We start from the raw sequence: 21,212 nt of genomic DNA, 5'->3' as shown, positions 1-21,212 counted from the left end.
CGAACGCAGTCTAGCTATGTGACAATTAGACATTTTTTAGGTGTAATAATAGAGTAGAAGAGGACAATACCCAAATGCATACCCTGATGTAGCCATATGGGGTGATTGGACCCAGATGCACAATATGAGCAATCTATGTTTATATATATATATATATATGAATTCTTAATCATATATGCATGCATATATATATATATACACTCATAATTTAAGATAATTTTGCTACATGACATCATTTAATATAATATTTGATTTTTATGTGTATATAAAATAATTTCGTATATTTGTTCTATAATATAATTTGTATGTCTAATAATACTGTATAATATTTATTTGTACTATACCAGTTCCATTTTTTATATGACCAAAATGCCCTTTTAAAGGATAAAACAAATTTAAATGGTATATTTCTTAAAAAAATAAAAATAAATAAATAAAAACCTTTTAAACGTTAGACGCTTGTTATGCATAAAATATTTTCTTAATGCTATAAATTAAATCATTTTGTTAGTGCTTGTATTAACAATCTACTTATTTTATATAATATTTAGCACTGGGCTGTAGGCCCAACAAAATGTAATAAAAAGATATTAAGTTGGGCCTAGTCAGCCCATTTAGTGGTATGTGAAACCCAACATCAACACCCAGCCGAGAACCCAAAAATCACACTGTTCAAAAATAATATTTTGATATTTTCAATATTTTTAAATAAATTATTTGAAAAAAATTATATCTCCACACACTCATATAAAAACAATTATAAAATAGGAACTCTCTAAAAATAATTCAAATTTTATATACTTATCAGGTAAATTTGAGTTCCTATTTTTAAATTTAAAATTTTTTTTATTGAAATTTCTTAGTGATTTAAAATAAGTCGTGTATATGTTTGTTTCATTTTTCATTATCGAAATATTATCCATTAGGTTATGTTTAGTTCTTAAAAAGTATTAAGAAAAGAAAAACATGTTAAGAATTAATTTCTTATATTTAGCCATCCAATGAAACATATGAAAGAAAATTAAATATAATTAAAACTAATTACAATATATATATATATATATATATATATATATATATATATATATATATATAATTGTTAAAATTTAATTTTATTTTATTTTCTCTACTTTTTCTTTTCCTTATTTCCTTCTTTCACATTTTATTTCAAATTTTCTAAAAATCAAATATAACATGAATGTATTGTAAAGTTTTTGTGAAAAAACAATAAAAATATTTTTTTTATTGTTTTAAAATAGTGACCTTTTGAGAACACGAGAAACACAAAACACAAACAACACCCCCTTCCCCAAACATGTTTTTAATGTTTTTTGTTTTCAAATACAAAAAATAATTCTTGAAAATAACAACCAAATAAACTCTTAAATTATAAGTTGCAAATGATTCATCAATCTCATTTTCTTGATTTGTAATCTTGATGCACCATACACCATACACCATACACCATACACCAATGAGTATCAAAATAATAATATGATAAATTTGTAGTAATTATAATATAGTACAAATGTGCATGTATAGTATAAATATAATGATAGATTTACCTCACCATTTGATTATTTTTTAATAGAATTATTAGATATCATATAAATCACGCTATAATTGGAAAGCGTGAAACTTTAGTAGTATGAGAAGTACAAGTAATTGTCGGATAAAAGATAATTAAAAAATTCTAACATTTTTAAAATTTGAAATTAAATAAAAAATTACTTTGGCATCAAGATTGAGGAAAAGAATGATGACTTTACGTTTCTAAAATAGAAATAAATCAAGTTGGCAATTGTGGAAATCATAAATGAGAAATAGGATTTCTATTTCCGATCTCCTGTTGTTCTATTGCGTAGATAAAGTAATCTTACAGACACTAACAAAGCCGAGGAGATGGGGGAAATGGATGCCTGATTTCAGCGCAGTTGCCCATTTCCATTTCCGTGGCTGACTCTATTTGTTTTCCGCTTCAACATATAAAACAAGTATAAAAATAGAGCACAAATTCCGAATAAAGTACCAATAATTGGAATGCATTGTGCCACAAATTTAAATAGGCATCTAGCTTCGAGGCCCATTAATAAATTGGCTGGTGAATGTATAAAGTTGTTGGACTTGGACCAGATGGTGGTCCAACCCCCCTCCTAATCTTGAGCTAGCTTTTCCTGTGTGTTCAGAAAGCCAGTTTACTTATCCACAGGCCAATAGCTCCACCTCCGCATGTCTTTTACAAGATACACAAAGGGGAGAATGCAAACGAACAAGAGCAGTAAGTTAAAAGCCTGCTTTTATGGAAGAAATACGGTCCTTTACGACAAATGCCCCCCATTTTTTATTTTTTATTTTCACTCTTATCTCACACAAGCTGTGGTGGTTAGCACGATGACCTTTGGAGGTGTGATTAGGACAATTCCCCTCTCCTGGGTCATAAATAAAACAACATCACTACCCGCCCTCTCAACTCAACATCTTCTCAAAAGGGCATCTCTGGCTTTCTGCTGGCCTTCTGCTTTCACTTCAGTTACTAGGATCATTCCACGCCCCTTCTTCTGGGTGGGGTCTCAGGGAGTCGAGCGCACAACATGAGCCCAAGGGCTAGGTCTATCATGGCATCCCCAATTATTTCTCATCCTCCAAAAAGCCTGCCTAATCCGAGAATATTAACATTCTGATCAAGTCAACAGGACGCTTATTACCAAGTGACTAAGCATGGTAGTGGCAATTCTGGTGTCAACATCAGCAAATCAAAGCCTGTATGCATGAATGGTGGTTCCCAGGTCAGCTATCTGTGTTTCTGCCTCTTCATATTTTATAATCAAAAGCTGTTGAGCTGGTACTTCAAAAAGTGCCATATGGCAACCCATGTGAATTATATGCTTTTGAGATTATATCATTAGCCAACATGAACTTTATGATTATATCCCCTAAAGCTAACGCATTTTTTAGGGGATTTACAGCTAATGAAAGGCGGGTGTTGCCAGCCTTGCTCTTATTGTTTCATACATAAAAGTCCCTCAAACCTCTTTCATCCCCACCTACTCTGTGGAAACCACTGCAACCCATCGAGGATCCCCCATCTCAAAAACCTTGATGTACATAGTTCGGAAGTGGGATACTCCCATTTAATCTACAGTTCCTTTTAAATTAAAAAATAAAGTCTAAAATGTTATGATAGCGTACACATTGCATCCAAAACCCTCGAATTAAGCACATGAAGCAAAGCATCCCTTATTAACAAGTCTTCAAAATGTTATTCTAAAATCTCCTTCTTTTTATCACGGCATAAAAAGCTACCGCTCCATTCACATCAATCCCCATGCCAAACTTTCCTTCTCCTTTTCCTTCCATCACGGAAAAGAAATGCTTTTTGTGGAGCGCCACAAACAAACCCTTGATTTAGCTCATTTCTTCCTCATCTCTCTCCAAAGTGATGCTCTACAAGTTGTTTAAAAAGTAGGCCTTTCTTTAGAAACAATACTCCAATAAATTTAACCCCCTTATACATAGGAATATATGAACAGAACCCAAGAGTTCACTAATAACTAACTTGATGGGATGTATGAGTAATAAACACATGGCTTGGATGCCGTTTTTTGGATTGACACCAAGGTATTTGATGTTCACTAGGTTTATGTTTTTCTGTTGACATTAGATGTTGCAGCAAGATGTGATATGTTTGACATTGAAAATTATTCTCTTGGAATCTACTGAATAAGGCGTGGATTTCAAGTGGTTAACACTCCCACCCCACCGCAGAGGCCTTGTAGAAGAGGAAAGGAGAGGCATGTGAGTGAGCAAGTCTTATCAGCATCAAACTTTTTTAACCGTACAAATTGAAAACAATATGCCCATGAATTCTGATTGATGATAGTAATGGTCATGCATATTTTTTAGAATCTTCATTTGATTTGTCATCTTGAAATCTTCCATTCCACATGAGCAGTCCTTTGCAGTGCTGTAAGTCTGTAACCCACCTAACACTGTGCCGCCGGCAGAATTCTATTAATGTACATTTTAATATCTGATTTCTGTTAATTAATGCACATGATTATCTCCTTAAAATTGTTGTACCTCTCCCACATGGCACACCGCCTAGCAGGCTAACACAAATAAAAAGATGCTGTCTTAAGAAAATCTCGACCACTAAAATTTGTTTCTAGTGAGGAGAATGGTCGTGTATTTATTATGAATTTTCTCTTTTATTAACCTATTTTAAGAAATAGAATTTTCAGAAGATAGAAAAAATTCATTAATAATATAATAAGGCCACAAGGACCTTTCAATTTGAATTGAAACGCTTTGTAATTGAAAAATGGATGGCAACATGTCCAAAATGGAAAGCAATATAATTTTAAATGTGTTGGGCGGGACTCAGATGCGGGCGAGCACACGATGGCAAATTGCGCCGTGGAGCGCCCGTCATTGGCTTTTCTACTTCCACGTCACACGTCATTATCGGGCCCCTCTGTGAACAGACCACCTAACTAAGGCCACGTAAGAGACTATGGACACGTGGCAGAAGATGGGGAGGTGTCGTTTTTATGAACAGCTTTTTTGCGCCCATACGTAGCCTGGTGGCCGACCCTGTGCCTACGTAGAGACGCAAAGAAGATCCAAAGTGGCGTAAGCGCCAAACCCACCTAAATCCAAGGGTGGAGAAAGAACTTGAGCCACCACGCTTGATCGAAGCCGTAGGTGGGGGGAGAGTATTAGCTGATTTGTTTATGAGACTTGTCCTTTAGTCTAGGTTGTTGAATTTCTAAGTCGCAAGTCGTCTAAGCCTCTCTGGTTCTCTCGTTGTTCTCGGCAAATTCTCCATCATCAGCAGCAGCAGAAGAATCTAACGGAATTCCCGGAAACAATCACATTATTTTCAGTACCCATTTCTTCATATTCAGCAGCAATCTTTATGGTAATGTAGAACATTTGTCTGTCCAAATTCACTTCTCTTTCCCTCTATAGAAAAACAAATATGCTTGCAAGAAAGCAACTCATTCCGTTGCATTTTTCTTAAATTGCATTCCCCTTAAACCTTTCTCAGATACCAAACAGTGCCTGACTCTCTCCCTGAATTCCATTTAAGGGTTCAAAACAAGAGGCAATGCCGGTTCCACCGTGGCTGGAACCATTGCTCACCACACCCTTCTTCTCCATCTGCCGCACCCATGGAGATGCGGCCAGGAGCGAATGCAACATGTATTGCTTGGATTGCAGTGGCGACTCCTTTTGCTTTTATTGCCGCTCATCTAGACACAAGGATCATCAAGTCATTCAGGCAAGTGCCGGTTCGGTTTTCTCGATCCCCTTCATTGGATTCTTGTTGTATGACTTTTGGGAGAGTGGTTGATTGTTTTTTACTTTTTTTGAGGAAATAAATAAGTGAATAACAGTATATATGCTTTGTAATGTGAAATTGCATCAGATAAGGCGATCTTCGTACCATGATGTAGTGAGAGTAGCAGAAATTCAGAAGGTATTGGACATAAGTGGAGTTCAGACGTATGTGATAAACAGTGCGAGAGTTCTGTTTCTGAATGAGAGGCCTCAGCCAAAGACTGGGAAAGGAGTTTCTCATATATGTGAAACCTGTGGAAGAAGCCTCTTGGACCCATTCCGTTTCTGTTCATTGGGATGTAAGGTTAGCATTTCGTTTATCTCTTCACTTGTAATATTCATCTCATTATTATTATTATCATCATCATCATCAATATTCATGGCTGATCATCATATGCCCATCCATACACATCATGACCCACATTCATAACCCACCACCACCACCATCACCCATCATTGCAAACCCGACAATGACCACCATTATCATCCAACACATGTTATGCTCATCATGCATACATCATGACCCACATCTCCATACATAATAATACACATCCATCACTATCATGCATATGCTCATCATTATCAATGCCATAGCTATTACCTATCTACCTATGTATTTCTTGGTAGGAAAATTTTGTATCAAAGAGAGTTTAGAAGAAAGAAGATTCGATGAATTATTGATACAATGTGGGTTGGTTGGTTGGATGGATTATAATTTTGTTTTTGATTGAAAAACTTAGCTTGTAGGAATAAAGAGAAATGGGGATGCAAGCTTTAGCTTAGAGGCGAAGAATGAGATGGCCATGGAAAGAGGAGAAGGGATATCAAGGAGAGAATCGTCAAGGGATGAAGATGAATTGCGTGAAGGCTTACAACAAGACATTTACCCGCCCACGCCTCCTCCACCTCCTTCAAGTGCAAGGAGAAGAAAAGGCATTCCCCATAGGGCACCCTTTGCCTCCTAATTGCCCTTAAAAAACTAATATACCCGACTCATCTTTTTCTTTCACAAAGTACTCTTTGGGAGGGGTTTCCTTGTCCTAATGTGGGGTAGGGTACCCTTTGGGTGGGGGTGACCAAATACAAAAGGGTAAGTGTGCTTCCCTTTTTGGTTTGGGGCCCAAACAACAAATTCTCTCTTGCGGAGATGCAATAATGCACAATTGTTATTGATACTTGCAAGGTGTACATTTGATTAAGAAATTAAAGCAGCTCATTGTGGACTCCGTTTATTAGTTTTCATGGCCCCACCATCCACATGGGCCGTTTACATAAAGAAACAACAGCTTTTCTTTGTTTTTTTCCATGTAATGGGCCTAATCAACTTTCTATCATTGTTACTGAATTGGAAAGCTCCATGAATTGGGATCTTCAATTTTTTTACCATTATAACTCTGTGAGAGAGGTTGGCTCTATTTCTCGGTGCTGCCATTTCTAATATAAGGTCACACTAATAATATTTTATTTGTCTTGTTACATGGGTGAAATTTCGAGGATAGAAACCAAGTCCCAACGTTAACCTTGAGAACTCCTACACACTGAAACAATGTCGGCACAACAGTACAAAATCCTAATTTTTGAGGGTCAGGGCTCGCAGAGAAGAAAGAAAAATTTTATCTACTGACCTTTTCAGTCTAGTCCAAGTAAACACATTAGTTTAATAGGAGGGTCAGTAAAAGGAGCCTTGACATAAAAGTGAAAGAAGAATAAGATCTAAATGAGTGAGGTTGAAAGACCCGCAGCACACCACGAGCTTGGATAATGATATTTCAACCGGTACTCCATCCAGGCCAAGTAGGCCACTAGACTTACTGATACAAGGCACAAGCTCTCCAAATTTTCCGTCCATTTCATGAATCTTATTCATATTATGATTTACTTGTGTGTTGAAATTAGGAAATATTTCAAATAATTGTTGATTCGATAATTGAATTCATAAGAACCTGGCTGATTCTTAAATAAAAGACAAAAGGTGAAAAGGTCGAAATTTAAAACACTTTGTCTGCACAAGTGGCCATTTCTTCAACTCTTCCTTGGTTGCTCCGCTCTTATGGATCTCACGACACCATTGGCATCATCGGCACATGTACAATGTTGCGCAACTTTAGCCTGGCCCCAACAAGACTTCGAGGGTGGGTTCTCCAAAGAAATTCCATGGATTCAAATTGAAGTCAATAATATTCCCATTATTATTTTAGTCTTTTAGATGCCTATAAACAAATTGGTTTGCAAGAGAAATAAATGAAGCACATGAATAAGGTTGATTTTGCTGACTTAAGTGGTACCATTCCTTCTGTTGCAAAGTCAAATCATGAATTATATCCCAACCATAAGATTGTCCTGTGATCTGTTTATTGAAAAAAAGAGAAAGTGATTAATTGCCGCTCACATTAGTTAATGTGATAAGAAGATAGGTTTTGGATTGAATGATGAGATAGAAAACATCCCCATTTATGCCGAGGTTGACCTTCAGATCAGAAGCTCTGGTTGTTGAATATTATAAAGTGTGTATATATATTAGACTGAGTGGAATTGGCTTTAAATGTCAGGCTCTTTGTCTTCTAAACCATGGGCAAACTTACACTCAGTAACCAGTGTTATGATTTCCAATTATTGTGGATTGAAGGTACAAATGTTAGCCTTTTTTGAATAGGCAAACTTTTCCTGTAATAATATGCCAATCATCTAATAAAGAAATTATTTTTTGCCTTATATTTAATATAATGTAATATAAAATATTTTAAAAATTATGACTCCTTGGGCTGACTGAAAAATCTCAACCCTCTTCCAATTTTGATTATGATAATTTAAGAAGCACTGAAAACATTAGAGTAAGAGCATATCCAATTGATTGGAGACACAAATTTTGGTCACTTTCAGTGTAAAAGAGTCTTAAGGCCTATACGATTTTGGCACAAAAAACTTGAACTCGGCTTGCTCCGAATAAAGCGTCCCTGAATTGCGGAGAGAACGGTTCCACATGGCTGCTCATTCCGACACTGAAGCACTTCTCTGGGTGCACGTGAGGCTGACTGTAAAAGTTTGGATTGATTGTTGGAGGCCAAGTGGGCAAAACACTGTGGTCTTTTTTCCTAGTGATGACCTGGTTGGAGGAGCAGAGCGATGGATACGAGACCCACAAGGCCAGAGCCCTGAAACCAGAGGGAGACCAATATTATTATTCTTCTAGCTAATGGGCATCAAATATTTCTTTGTTTTCATGACTTCCTGTCTCAACTCTCTATGTAAGAAGACAAAATTTGGTGACCTTATCAGACTCCACTATGGGAATGGAACAGAAACATGGTTTTTTTTTTTTTTTTTTCCAAAAAAGAGATCAGCCGATAAAATCCCCCCTTTTTTTAAAAGAAAAAAAAACCTTTATTTGGGTTTTTTTACGGTGCTCAAGGCAATTTTTGGACTGCCCCAGTGTGAGGTATTAGGTCTAAATAGGGGATAAAATTTTCAATTATTGCACCCTAATTTTTTTTTTTTTTTTGGTTCCTCACTTTTCAAAGCGCTTTGGATTTTATGGCAAGAAGGAATTAGAAGTTGGGCTTGCCACCTGCTTCATCTAAACGCACCAATATCTCCCATGCATGTATGTTTCAGACGATGCTCTGGGGCTTAAGACACAGAATTGAAGTCAAACCTCCAACTATTGAAAATGGGTAACACAAAACCCTCCATTAGTTTTTCGTTTCTGTCCTTTAATTTTACCTTCATCATTTGCATGCCAGCCCACAGCCTAGCGTATCCATAGCCAAAAAGGCTCCATTGCAATGCGTCCTCCTTGGCACTCAGTGGGGATGTTGTTGACTTGTTGGCATAGTCGCATAAATTTCAGGGAGGTTGCTGTCTTTTCGGAAAAAGTCAAGAGAGCTCTCAATGGCATAATACAAGCCGACGAGACACCAGGATCTGCACACTATCTGCGGCAACAGTGGCACGGAACACGCTTTTCCACACCTTGTTGAGATATTTACGGAGACAGAGATGTCAGAGAAGAAAAAAAAGAAAAAAGAAGAAGAAGAAATATATTGATAATAAAAATTATGGTTACAATTAATAAATACAAAATTTATACAATCCACATTTTTTTTTTTTTTAATAATTAAACAAGTGATCATCAACTTATTGAGCACAGCCAGCATAAAAGATCCATGAGAAGCACCGTCTGATCAGTATGGAAGAATTTGATTAGCCCTGCCACTCAAACCCATGCGCAGTCGGGAGTAGGACCTTCTCAGCGTTGAGGACGCTCGATCCAGTTGTCTCATAGACCTCGCCTTATACGATCTACTCCGCCCAAGTATCGCTTTTGACGAAGAAGATGAAGCTCTTTCACTTTCTCTTTGTATGTCAATAATAACATAGGATTGACCCATGGACAAAGATCTCTTCAAACCCGCCATCACAGGCCTCGGCTTCCCATCCATATGCAATACACATGATTCACAATGGCGAAGCTGCAGACCCAGATCAGAACCATTACTTCTTTGATGTTGAAATTGAGCTGTAGGCCGATTAAACCCATTTCCTTCTTCAATAGCATTAGACAAGGATAGAACCGCGGTCACTGGTGAGCGGCACAGTGGGCAGTTGGTATGTCCAACGAACCACTCATCAATGCAAGTGATATGAAAAGCGTGGTGGCAACTAGGCAACAAGCGGACCATGTCATCATCCTCCAACTCTGCTAAGCATACAGCGCATTCACTTTGATCCGCATGGAACAGCAAGCCTTTTTTCTTTGAGTAAGAAAGAATCGGGATTGTTTCTAGGATCTTTGCATCCACTCCGGTAGACAATCGGGAACGTGGGGCTGATAACAATGGCCTAGGATCTGCTTGGCGCCTCAGGCAATATTTCACGATTACGAGATGGTATACTACTATTACTAGAGATGTACCCAATATACCAACCATGGAAATGAGTAAGGGAGTGAAGATAGATGCATGGGGTGGGGGAGGTGTCCCTATGTTCTCCATGGCTCATCATCCATGGGAATTTGGAGTCGGAGCTGTTTGTAATCTCTGGTTTATATTTGGAAACGTGGAGGTGGATTTTTGGAAAGTACATAAGAATATTAAATTCTTTCGGTTGTGAATAAAGGACAAAAATAATGGATTCTGTTTGGATTTTTATTTCCCTCAAGCGCATGGTACTCACCGTGGCTGTGTTCAAACCCAAAGTTTTTATCATTTGGGGTTTAACCTTTGCAGTTAAGAATCTTTTCACCCAAGGCTCTCAATAGATATATATTCGGCGAGTTTTAGGACCCATTGTTTTCGAGCCTGGCCCAATAGCGTGGGTCTTTGATGTTGCAACCCCATTTCACAATGATGAATTGTTCGGTTTTTAGGATCTATGAGGTGAAAATTGTTTTGGATTGTCATGGCCATCTTAAAATGTTTGATTCATCAATACAAATTTGATAACTAATTTAACCATGTCTGTTAATTGAGTGATGGAGGAGCGTGAGGATGACAATTCTGTTTCAATGTGCATGCTATATTTTCTTTAAAGTTTACCGACTTGGCAAATAGATGATAATACACCAAATAAAGGGGCTGCCATGCAAGGAATAGTGAAGACAACCCCATTTGTGATTCAACTTAAAATTGAGACTTCTGTTTGGGAATTGTGAGGGCGGAAGGTGAGAAGACTCCACATGTGCGGTGGAGGTTTAGACACGTACGAGTGACAAGAATAGATGAGGAGATTTCTAGGCTACCACCCCATATTTTAAGGCTACAAGCCAAGTTTGGGCAAACAGAATGTAAACGGTCAGGTGGGTTAGGTTTATAGGGATTATCTGTAACAGCGACAACTTGACTCGGTGCTATCGATCCTCTGTCATCTCACTCATCTCTGGCGCTTTCTGGGCTTCTGGACGGTGGATGCCAACTACTTTTTTAACGTCTGGCATGTCTGGGTTTATGGTCTGGTCAGGCCTCAATCTATAGTTTAAGACTCTAGCCCAAGGATGTCCCAACTGAGCCTAGTGAATCGAGCAGTATAGCTACTGCTCGGACTGAAATTGAAGCCATAAAGTGGGCTGTGCCAGGCCCACATAGTTAATGCGATATTATCATATATTGTGCTACTTGCTAAATAGTAAATACCATACTTAGCGTGGATCCCCTCTTCAAAATCGAGCCCAATTTGGACTGGTCAGTTATGAAGTCTCTTGTGAGTGCAGAAGTATATGGGCTGGATAAGTTTCTGGCCCAACAAGGGGAACATTGACAATGGGACAGGGTTATCATTGGTTGGGAAATCAGTTTTCCACCAGTCGAGCAGTAATCCTACGGAGGGACGCAGCTAAAGAATCATAGCCCTCTTTTTAAGCTGAATTTAGAAAAACAAATCAAGTGTGGGTTCTGGTTTAGAGATTTTAGTTGGATGGTTTTCAATTCTGTTGGGCCACCGGAAAGAGAATCCGGAAGACTTTAAGCAAATCCCATGCCCTACTGTCTCTTTAAATATTAAAATCATTCAGATCTTTTCAAATAGGCAACTGAATCATCGATACACTTATTAAAAACGGGATCATTGAACTTTCAACCCCCTTATTCATACGCTGCCTAGTTTTAGAAGCGCGTGTACTGAACTGCTTCATCGATCAAGGTGATGACACAAAGTCACCTGTTAACAAAGCGCGTGATCAGTTGTCTTGAAGCTCAAGATCCTAGGCAGAAAAAAATCTCCGTATGGCTCACCTCATTGGAATCACAATATTTTCAAGGAAAAAAACAGGAAATGAAAGCGACTAGAACGATTGGTATCTGCCATTCAGCGTCTATCCCCAAACAAGACACCATTGATTCCACGCCACAATTCTGAAAAGTGAATCAAGATGGTGTCCAAGTATCTCAGCCTCCATCTCCCTCCCAATCCCCACTCATCCTCGACCACTGCAATTTCTCCCACAACTACACGCTTCCTCACCACTCGTCCATTTCCAACTTCCATACCTACGAAACTGTCTGTCTCCAGAAGATGGCTCTCTTTTTCAACCATGGCATCAAGCCAAGCCACACCCTCACCCACACCCACTTCCAAATTCAATGATTTTGAACCTCATCCCACCCTCACCAACGATGATCTCAAGCCCACGGCACCCCACCAAAGGACATTTTCCGGGTGGGAAATGGCTAGCCTGTGGGTGGGTCTTGTCGTGGGTGTTCCATCCTACTACCTTGCTGGCAGCCTTGTTGAACTTGGGATGGCTTGGTGGCAAGGAATTGCCACGGTTGTTGCTGCCAACATCATCCTATTAGTCCCATTGGTTCTCACAGGCCATCCAGGCACCCGCTACGGCATCTCCTTCCCAGTCCTTGCCCGATCGGCTTTCGGGATTCGCGGTGCCCATCTCCCTACACTGCTTAGAGCATTGGTGGGTTGTGGTTGGTATGGGATTGAGACATGGATTGGAGGTGAGGCAATTTTCCTCCTACTCCCAAAAACTATCAAACAGTCCTCTTTGTCCCAGTTCCTACCCTGGCTGGGCACATCCCCTCTTGAATTCTCATGTTTCATTGTCTTTTGGCTGGCCCAGTTGGCCATTGTCTGGAGGGGAATGGATGGAATCCGTGAATTGGAGAAGTACTCGGCTCCAATTCTCATCATTCTCACCTCCTGCCTCCTCCTTTGGTCTTATGTTAATGCTGGTGGATTCACCCCCATGCTCTCCTTGTCTTCAAGGCTATCCTCTTCACAATTTTGGTCACTCTTCTTTCCCTCACTCACAGCAAATATAAGCTTTTGGGCTACCGTTGCACTTAACATTCCAGACTTCACTCGATATGCAAAGACCCAGACTGACCAAATTATCGGTCAGGTTGGCCTTCCAATCTTCATGGGCGCATTCACATTTGTTGGCCTGGCAGTGACCTCCTCTACGACCGTGATTTTTGGCCGTTTAATATCCAATCCAATTCAACTTCTTGGGCAAATTGGAGGATTCACAACAATGATCCTCGCCATCATTGGCATTAGTCTTGCCACCATTACAACAAATATTGCTGCAAACGTTGTGGCCCCAGCAAATGCTCTTGTCAATCTCAGCCCCTCAAAATTCACATTTAGAAGAGGAGCTCTGCTCACAGCATTGCTTGGAATTGCTTTTCAGCCTTGGAGGCTTCTTCATTCCAGTGAGAGCTTTGTTTACACCTGGCTTGTAGGCTACTCTGCATTGCTGGGTCCAATTGGAAGCATAATTCTTGCAGATTACTACTTGATCCACCGCATGAATCTAAGTATCAATGACCTATACTCTTTGAGCCCCCATGGAGCTTACTATTATTCAGGAGGTTACAATTTGGCAGCAATGACAGCTTTGGTTATTGGGATCTTGCCAGTGGTTCCTGGTTTATTGCAAAAGCTTGGAATTCTGACTTCAGTTCCTGATACATTTGTTGCCATCTACAACAACGCTTGGTTCTTCAGCTTCTTCTCTGCAGGGATCCTTTACTGGATTCTTTCATGTTTGAAAGGGAAAGACAGAAATTCCCACCCTTTAGACCCCCTTTTGCCTGCTGCAAACTAATGGTTTATCCCTTTTCCATCTTCTCTTATACCTCTGGAACACACAAACAAATTTGCATACAAAATAAGAAGCTTTGTGATTACATATTTTAGTTTAATTTCGTTTCCCAAGTCTCAACAGTTACTGGCATTGAATATTTCTGTATGCCTGAATTGTCAGTCACCATGGAGATCTTCTCTATTGCTCCCCATCTTTTTTGTTGGAATGCTGAAATAGAAGTGGAGTGCAAGAAATGCCAACGTTCAATGATCTCTGTAATGTGAATAAAAATACAATACAGGTCTTTTTTCTTTCTTCTTATTTGGGTGCATTATCTTATTTTGGCATTTGCAGAACATGGCATGTGCTCTCAGCTGCATATGACTAAGTGCTTGTAAATTATATAAAGAAAATAATGGTAAGTGAATCTCTCCCATTATCAACCCCAAATTGAGGCCAATTTTTAAATTCATCTCAACTCTTTCTTAAACGTTACAGGATCTAAACCAATCTTCATGTCTCACAATTATTTCTTATTGCAGTGTTTTGCTTTCTCACTTGTTAGCCCCCTTTTCGAGCTGGTAGCCTGTAGGAGTTGTTTGATTAAATATGGTATGTTTTAAAGGAGAGCTCTGCCGCCCCTCACCCTATGTGCATGCCCTGTTTGATTCATTACATCGGACTGCTTTATTTTTAATTAAGAAAGAAAAAAAAAGAACATAAGGGCTAAACTTATTTTTTAAATCTATTTTCAAGGTAGAGAACAAATTGATATTTTTATTATTGGTTTTTAAAATAAGGATATTTGGAAAGTTGTTTTAAATAGTTTTTGACAATGGTTCTCTAATATTTTGTAAAATAAAAGTCTATTTGAGAACATAATTTTTTTTACTTTTTAACTTGTTTCTAATATTTTTAAATATGTTTTAATTTTTTTATATCCAATGATTTATTTTTAATCATTCTTTATATTTATATAATTATTTTTTAAAATAATCTTAAAAAAAAGTGAAAACATCTAAAAATATTTTTAAAAAATAAAAAATAGAAAACCCTTTTTAGTTATTAAAAGTGTTTTCTTGTTTTTTTATTCTAAAAAATAAAAAATCATTTTAAAAAACAATTGTCAAACAGGTCTTAACTAATTTGATCAGGTAAAAAATTTATCCTTTTAAAAAAAATTATTATTATATTTTTATTTTGTAAAAATATTTAAGTTCAATTTATATGAATATTAATCCAACCCAATTTTAGTCTATTAAAAAAAATGGAATTACAAGTATACGTTCAGTGTATTTTCTTCAACAGTTAAAACTTAACAATTGTTTGTGGGTCTCTACCTAATTGGAGCTGGAAAGCCCAAACTGGCCCATAGCCCATGTTAACCTTCAACTTTCCGAAACGATTTGTTTGGGTATGCAAAACTGCCGGAAGCAGAGGTCTAGAATGGAAATGAATAGATATAAATTAAATAATCAGATATGAGTAAAAAGGAATTACAATCTATAAGTTTCTCGCAAAAGCCAAGGACCAGCACCAAACTCAAGATGCAAAATTAGGAGAGGATCTTTACAGCAAGGGAGGGCATTGTCCATAATCTATTGTTCTCAAATAGATACAACATCCCATCCAATCGGTATTCAATAGATCATACACAATATCAATTATGAGATGTCATGCATGGAGGGTAAAGTGGTAAGCATCCAAAAGAATTTAAAATAGAGAAGAAAAGAGGCTGGAAAGGACATAAAATAATATGATATATGCGGAGGGCATAGAATATTGAATGGCTGAGGTGGATCAAGACCATGCAACGAATGAGTAACAAAAGACAAAAAAACTCAACACGGGAGCACCATCCTGTTTGGACTCTGGGCCAGCATGGCACCAACTCCAGCCACTACTTTTGTCGAAAGGGTAGATTGACTTGGAGGTGATGGTCATAGGTCACTCCTCCTTCACATCATTATTTTAAGGGCACAGTGACCTAAGAAGAAAGAGCACTAGGGTTCAAAGATTAGTTAGGGAACATGTAAAGACTCAAGGCCCATAGGATCACTTGGCCCTACCCCAATAAATCCAACAGCAAATGGCCCAACTGCAAACAAAGCTCTTCAGTATCTACCTGGTCTTTTTAATTTAAAAATGAAGAGCTCCTTTAGAAGTCATATAGGATAGATACCTAGCTACCTCATATAACACACGTTTGTAAAATATTCGTATTTAGTTTTATTAGTACAAAAATGCTTCTGAGGTCAACCGCTAGCTGTAATGCATGGATAAGCTTATTTTATGCGTCGAGATGATGAAGTCTGTGACATGTGAAGAGTGATGCATTCAATTCATTTTTCTTTTCTGCAGTTGCCAGGAAAATGAACAATTGATTTAAATCTATATGATAATATTGTAGGCTAATTAAGTAGACATAGTCATGCATTAATGGTGGACACTCTGATATAAGAACGCAAGAATGATTCTTAATTGCAGATAAGTACGTGAATGTTTAAGTGTTGATCATATTATCTCCAAAACGATGAGCAGATATATAACATGTCACCAACTGACCAGAGGGTTGCTTTGCATTTTAGTCGGAATATATATATATATATATATATGCTATAATATGTTTCATATTTACTGTTTGGTCTGTTGGTCCGACGTATCTACAAACCCAAAAGTCATCTAAAATACATGAAGCTAGCACAAATGTATATATACCAATTAATGAGATAGCTTTATTTAATACGTCCCAGACCATGCAGGTACATGTTTTCATATTTCATATACGAGTCAATGGAAAGTTGATATCCAATGAAAGCCTCGGAAACTATAAAATTAATTGACTTATTTATGCTGACCAAATGCTAATTGAATTAAGCTCTATGCTTGCTAATCAAACAGGTCCAAGCGGGCTCCAAGAGAGGATCGATCTCAATGCACAGTACAGCTCCTAAAGCACCTTTTTCTGAAGCTCGGGCCAATCTGATGATCACCTGATCAATATATATGAGGTGTTTAGGCATGCAACTGAAATAGTTTGAGTTTTAAGTCATATATAAACTACTAATCAAGTACATTAAAGCAGTCTGGCTGCTTCAGGCATTGTCCCAAGTCAAACACGAATTGAAATTTGGTTGATTTTTTCCAAGTCAAGTCATTGTTCAAGCCTACAGAAAGATCAAGCCGGGTCACTGAGACAAATTACACTGTTGCCGGTCTGCCCAATGATTTGTCCCGAAGTTAACGAGTGATAGTAATCTGCTGAGAATAATGAATAAGAACAAGGATAAATACGTACGTGGTAATACTCAAATTTTCAATCACAATCACCATAAAAGTCACCAAGGCAAAAGGTGGATAAGGACTGACCAGTTCTTCCCATGACAGCTTCAACCTCTGGCCCTCAATTTTTGAGATTTAGTCCTTAGAATTCTCTGGATGATGTGTGAGCTTCACGAGCAAGTCATAGAATGAATAGTTAGATCCGGTACTCATCAGAATACGTATCCATAATAATTGAAGAAATTATAAAGGCTCATTTAGGTCCATTAAGACAGCCTAGGAATGCATAGTTTGTGATAAGCAATCAAAAATGGCCGAAACAACCCACCGAATTGCCTGGAGTTCTGACCACTGTTGTCACTAACACTAGCCCCCAACAAACTAAATAAAGAGAATTAATCAAAATATTTGAGATTGAGAGGGAGAGGACAAGCATAAAACCCATAAATTTGTAATATTCGAGTGAATAGGAAAGGGACCCTACTCAAGCTGAGGTGATTACCAAAAGTCAGCCATGGCATTCCACCATTTATATAAAGAGACAGATTCACTCTCAAGGTAGGTCCTAGGAAAGAGGACAGTGCATTATAGTTGAAATTTTGTGGCTATCTTATTGGGGGTTGCTGACCCTACCATCTCGTGCTGTGACTGTGCGCAGTCAACGGTTTTGTTATAGAGAACCAGTCTTGAATGGAATTCACAAACCGCAGAGCCCATTTTCTTTTTCATAAAACTTGCTACTGTTGCACCATTCGAATCGCTTGATTCTTTCCTATAAATACACCAACTCCTCTTCAAAATCTGCACTCTTCATTCTCAGTCCGTGTATATCCTTGTTCTACCTCTTTCAAGTTTTTTACTAGAAGGTAAGTGGGGGAGTCACCTTTATTCCTAGTCCAAATTCTCTTTTCTTTTCTCTATTTTTCACCTACACAGAAAAGATTGGTGTATTACATTCTTTTTTTCAAATATTTATGTGTTTCAGGTGGTGTTTGATATATACTACATGTCTCCTGCAATGGGAATAACAACTGAGAGTAAGCAGGAGAATGATCCCTTAGATACCCACTACCAGAATGGAGTGAAGCACCTTTGTGAAAATGGGATTTCAAAAGTTCCTAACAAGTACATATTGCCTGTCTCTGAACGACCCAGTTCGGATAATGGAGTACCCAATGCAGCCGAGCTTAGTCTGAATTTGCCCGTAATCGATTTTGCTGAGTTACAAGGTTCCAATAGGTCCCAAGTCCTCAAGTCTATCGCTAATGCTTGTGAAGAATATGGGTTTTTTCAGGTGGGTATTGCTCAGTTCAAAATCATTTTGCCTAAAACTATGATTTGAATTTTCTCCAGACATATAGCTGAATTGGAACTTACAAAATATGGGCTGTTTCTGGATTAATGCAGTTGGTAAATCATGGTATTCCCAGCGATATCATCAGCAGCATGATTGACGTGAGCCAAAGGTTCTTTGATCTCCCCATGGAAGAAAGAGCCAAGTACATGTCTGCAGATATGTGCTCGCCAGTTCGATATGGAACTAGCTTCAACCAGACCAAAGATGGTGTTTTTTGTTGGCGAGACTTCTTGAAGCTAATGTGTCATCCCTTATCAGATGTCCTTCCTCATTGGCCATCTTCTCCCGTGGACTTTAGGTGAGACTTGAGAGCTCAGCTCAGAATAAACCAGAAAAACAATATATATGTTGACATATAACTAATATATATATATAATTTGTTTTTTTATATATATATAATATATTAATTATTAGGAAATTGGCGGTTACTTACTCCAAAGAAACCAAGTACTTGTTTCTAACGCTAATGGAGGCCATCCTAGAGAGCTTGGGGCTATGTGGAGACACCAAGAAAAAGACAGGAGAAGAAGATGATGACATTTTAGAAAAATTCCAGGATGGGAGCCAGCTCATGGTTGTTAACTGCTACCCGCCGTGTCCGGAACCCGAACTCACACTAGGAATGCCTCCACATTCTGATTATGGATTCCTTACTCTCCTTCTACAAGATGATATTCAGGGTCTACAGATACAGTTCAAAGGAAAATGGTTAACAGTTGAACCACTTGCCAATTCTTTTGTCATCAACATCGGCGACCACCTTGAGGTAGGTCCATCAAATTAATTACCATTCACGATTTGATGCTTTTTCTTTTTCCTTTTTCCTTTGCTTAACCATGTGTATATATGACTTGGTTTGTATCAGATCTTTAGCAATGGGAAGTACAAGAGTGTGTTGCATAGAGTAGTTGTGAATTCAACAAAGCCTCGTATTTCGGTCGCTTCTTTGCACAGTCTTCCCTTCAAGTGCATGGTAAAACCGGCCCCCCAGCTCATCAGCCAAGAAAATCCAAGGCATTACAAGGATACAGATTTTGCTAGCTTTCTGGACTACATTTCTTCCTGTGAGCCCAAGAGGAAGAATTTCCTGGAGTCTCGGAAATTGAGTTGAAGTCTGAGAAATATTATTATGTAGTTTGACTTTTGTAGCCTCAATTATTTAGCAGTGGTTGTGGAAATGTATAAGTGATTTCATGAGCAAGCATAGAAATGATCGATTAAAGTTTCTTACCACTTCCCTCATGTCCTACCTTCGGGCTAATTGTAAAATCCAGTTCCAATTGTGTTGGTACCGTCAGGCGCATTCATTGAATAAGGCTGGAAGAAGCTAGAAAGAGAAACAAAATTCTAGCAACACGCATCTATTATTGGAAGCATACAATTATTAAACATCAAACATCATGTCCCAATACATTAATCAATATGTTGGCTGATTTCAATTACTCCATATTCGTGTCAGATCAACTAATTAATATGGGTTGACTTCAATTAATTCTCTGTGTTCTCCTTAGATCTCTTATTTAAAAAACTAATAGGAAGGCGCGCAAGTATTCCTCCTTTCTGGAGACTTTCATACCTTCTTTTTAGTATTCAATAATGGAGTGAGAAATTAACAAGGGAGCCTTAAGGTCATGGAGTTACAAATAAGATGATGAGTATGACCTGGTTGTCCATAATGAATGTCTAATAGAAAAGAAATCGCTCCATTCTCCTTTTCATTTAACAAAACCTGTTGCTTTTGCTTGAAATGAAGTTATTTGAATTCAACAACAGAGATGATTTCATCTTCGGCCAGACTATGAATGCATGTGAATTTGAGGGTTTCTATTTTATTCTAAAGCAGTCCGTTAAGCTGGTAAGGTGCGTGAATCCGAGATGGAGGACTCAGGAAGGGTGGATCCCATGGTATGCACGAAAATCGTTACATAGCTCTGACTTGGACCCGGATAAGGTTCGTCTCAGCTGGGACCTGGTGGCTTAGAGGACTTGCAGGAAAGGCAAATCATGGCACTCCTCCAACAAGATGTACACCAACGAATTTAGAGAGACAATTTAAATAAGAGGAATTAACCTACTTGATTTATCTTATTTATTTTCAAATACAAATGATATATTGTTAACTATTGTGGTAACATAGGCTTTGATGTAAACAATGTTAGATTAAGAACAAAAAAGATAAAATAATCACAACATAACATACGAGGTTTTAACATAATTCGACAAACCATGTTTACATTCATGAATGAAAGAGAATATTCTCATTATACCATAAATAATTTTATAAAGGATAAAACCAAATACAATTATTGAGTTTCTAAAATATTTTATATTTCTCTACCATTTGTATTTACACCTTAAACCACAAACCTTCTTACTCCATTAAATATATCTCGTTCTTCTTCATATGTCTATTCGGTTCATAGTTTCAACAAATTCATCTCTATCTCATGACCTATTCTTTTTATAATTTATAATATTTATAAAGATATTTATAATAATTATCCTTATTTTACAAAAAAATATAATATTACAATAATATATCAACTTAAGATATATCCGATTAAAAATTTAAGGCACTTCCTAACAATTATTCTGCATAATAATAAAAAAACTCCTTTAAGAATATCTTCTATCAAGAAAGTATCAATAACCTTCCAATTTTCTTAAAAATAGCATTTGAGTCGGTTTCCATTATTA

General features: G+C 37.7%; 4 protein-coding genes across 5 annotated transcripts; 3 read left to right on the top strand and 1 right to left on the bottom strand.

The window, feature by feature from the left end:
- Positions 1–2,260: 2,260 nt before the first annotated feature.
- On the top strand, positions 2,261–6,569 carry LOC100250246 (protein RGF1 INDUCIBLE TRANSCRIPTION FACTOR 1). Of its 2 annotated transcripts, XM_059739210.1 has the most exons (4): positions 2,261–4,921; positions 5,093–5,284; positions 5,432–5,647; positions 6,084–6,569. In XM_059739210.1, the coding sequence occupies exons 1-4, from the start codon at positions 4,919–4,921 to the stop codon at positions 6,306–6,308; spliced, it is 636 nt and encodes a 211-aa protein (XP_059595193.1). In that variant the 5' UTR covers positions 2,261–4,918; the 3' UTR covers positions 6,309–6,569. The 2 variants fall into 2 exon arrangements, with proteins under 2 accessions (XP_059595193.1, XP_059595194.1); XM_059739211.1 differs by having other exon boundaries at positions 2,261–5,284.
- Positions 6,570–9,355: 2,786 nt separating this feature from the next.
- On the bottom strand, positions 9,356–10,437 carry LOC104880142 (RING-H2 finger protein ATL52). The gene has a single exon (XM_010655701.3). The coding sequence runs from the start codon at positions 10,332–10,334 to the stop codon at positions 9,525–9,527; it is 810 nt and encodes a 269-aa protein (XP_010654003.1). The 5' UTR covers positions 10,335–10,437; the 3' UTR covers positions 9,356–9,524.
- Positions 10,438–11,903: 1,466 nt separating this feature from the next.
- On the top strand, positions 11,904–14,197 carry LOC100253862 (purine-uracil permease NCS1). The gene has a single exon (XM_002264904.4). The coding sequence runs from the start codon at positions 12,206–12,208 to the stop codon at positions 13,895–13,897; it is 1,692 nt and encodes a 563-aa protein (XP_002264940.2). The 5' UTR covers positions 11,904–12,205; the 3' UTR covers positions 13,898–14,197.
- A 3,689-nt stretch (positions 14,198–17,886) lies between these two features.
- Positions 17,887–19,716, top strand: LOC100265936 (probable 2-oxoglutarate-dependent dioxygenase SLC1). Its single transcript, XM_010655702.3, has 5 exons — positions 17,887–18,024; positions 18,144–18,452; positions 18,566–18,813; positions 18,930–19,281; positions 19,381–19,716. The coding sequence occupies exons 2-5, from the start codon at positions 18,165–18,167 to the stop codon at positions 19,624–19,626; spliced, it is 1,134 nt and encodes a 377-aa protein (XP_010654004.1). The 5' UTR covers positions 17,887–18,024; positions 18,144–18,164; the 3' UTR covers positions 19,627–19,716.
- Positions 19,717–21,212: the final 1,496 nt, after the last annotated feature.

The sequence above is a fragment of the Vitis vinifera genome, chromosome 8 (assembly GCF_030704535.1).
Source record: "Vitis vinifera cultivar Pinot Noir 40024 chromosome 8, ASM3070453v1".
NCBI classification, from domain to species: Eukaryota; Viridiplantae; Streptophyta; class Magnoliopsida; order Vitales; family Vitaceae; genus Vitis; species Vitis vinifera.
Note: the sequence above shows the minus strand (reverse complement) of the source record. Positions and strands in the feature narration are given on the sequence as shown.

What these genes read in the sequence shown, in the direction of transcription:
- LOC100250246 (XM_059739210.1), top strand. An exon ending in AGGATCATCAAGTCATTCAG is followed by an intron (nt 5,285 to 5,431) that starts GCAAGTGCCGGT and finishes AAATTGCATCAG; the next exon opens with ATAAGGCGATCTTCGTACCA. An exon ending in TCTGTTCATTGGGATGTAAG is followed by an intron (nt 5,648 to 6,083) that starts GTTAGCATTTCG and finishes TGAAAAACTTAG; the next exon opens with CTTGTAGGAATAAAGAGAAA.
- LOC104880142 (XM_010655701.3), bottom strand. Translation starts at nt 10,334, where the DNA reads ATGGAGAACATAGGGACACCTCCCCCACCCCATGCATCTATCTTCACT.
- LOC100265936 (XM_010655702.3), top strand. Translation starts at nt 18,165, where the DNA reads ATGTCTCCTGCAATGGGAATAACAACTGAGAGTAAGCAGGAGAATGAT. An exon ending in AAGAATATGGGTTTTTTCAG is followed by an intron (nt 18,453 to 18,565) that starts GTGGGTATTGCT and finishes GGATTAATGCAG; the next exon opens with TTGGTAAATCATGGTATTCC. An exon ending in TCTTCTCCCGTGGACTTTAG is followed by an intron (nt 18,814 to 18,929) that starts GTGAGACTTGAG and finishes ATTAATTATTAG; the next exon opens with GAAATTGGCGGTTACTTACT.
- LOC100253862 (XM_002264904.4), top strand. Translation starts at nt 12,206, where the DNA reads ATGGTGTCCAAGTATCTCAGCCTCCATCTCCCTCCCAATCCCCACTCA.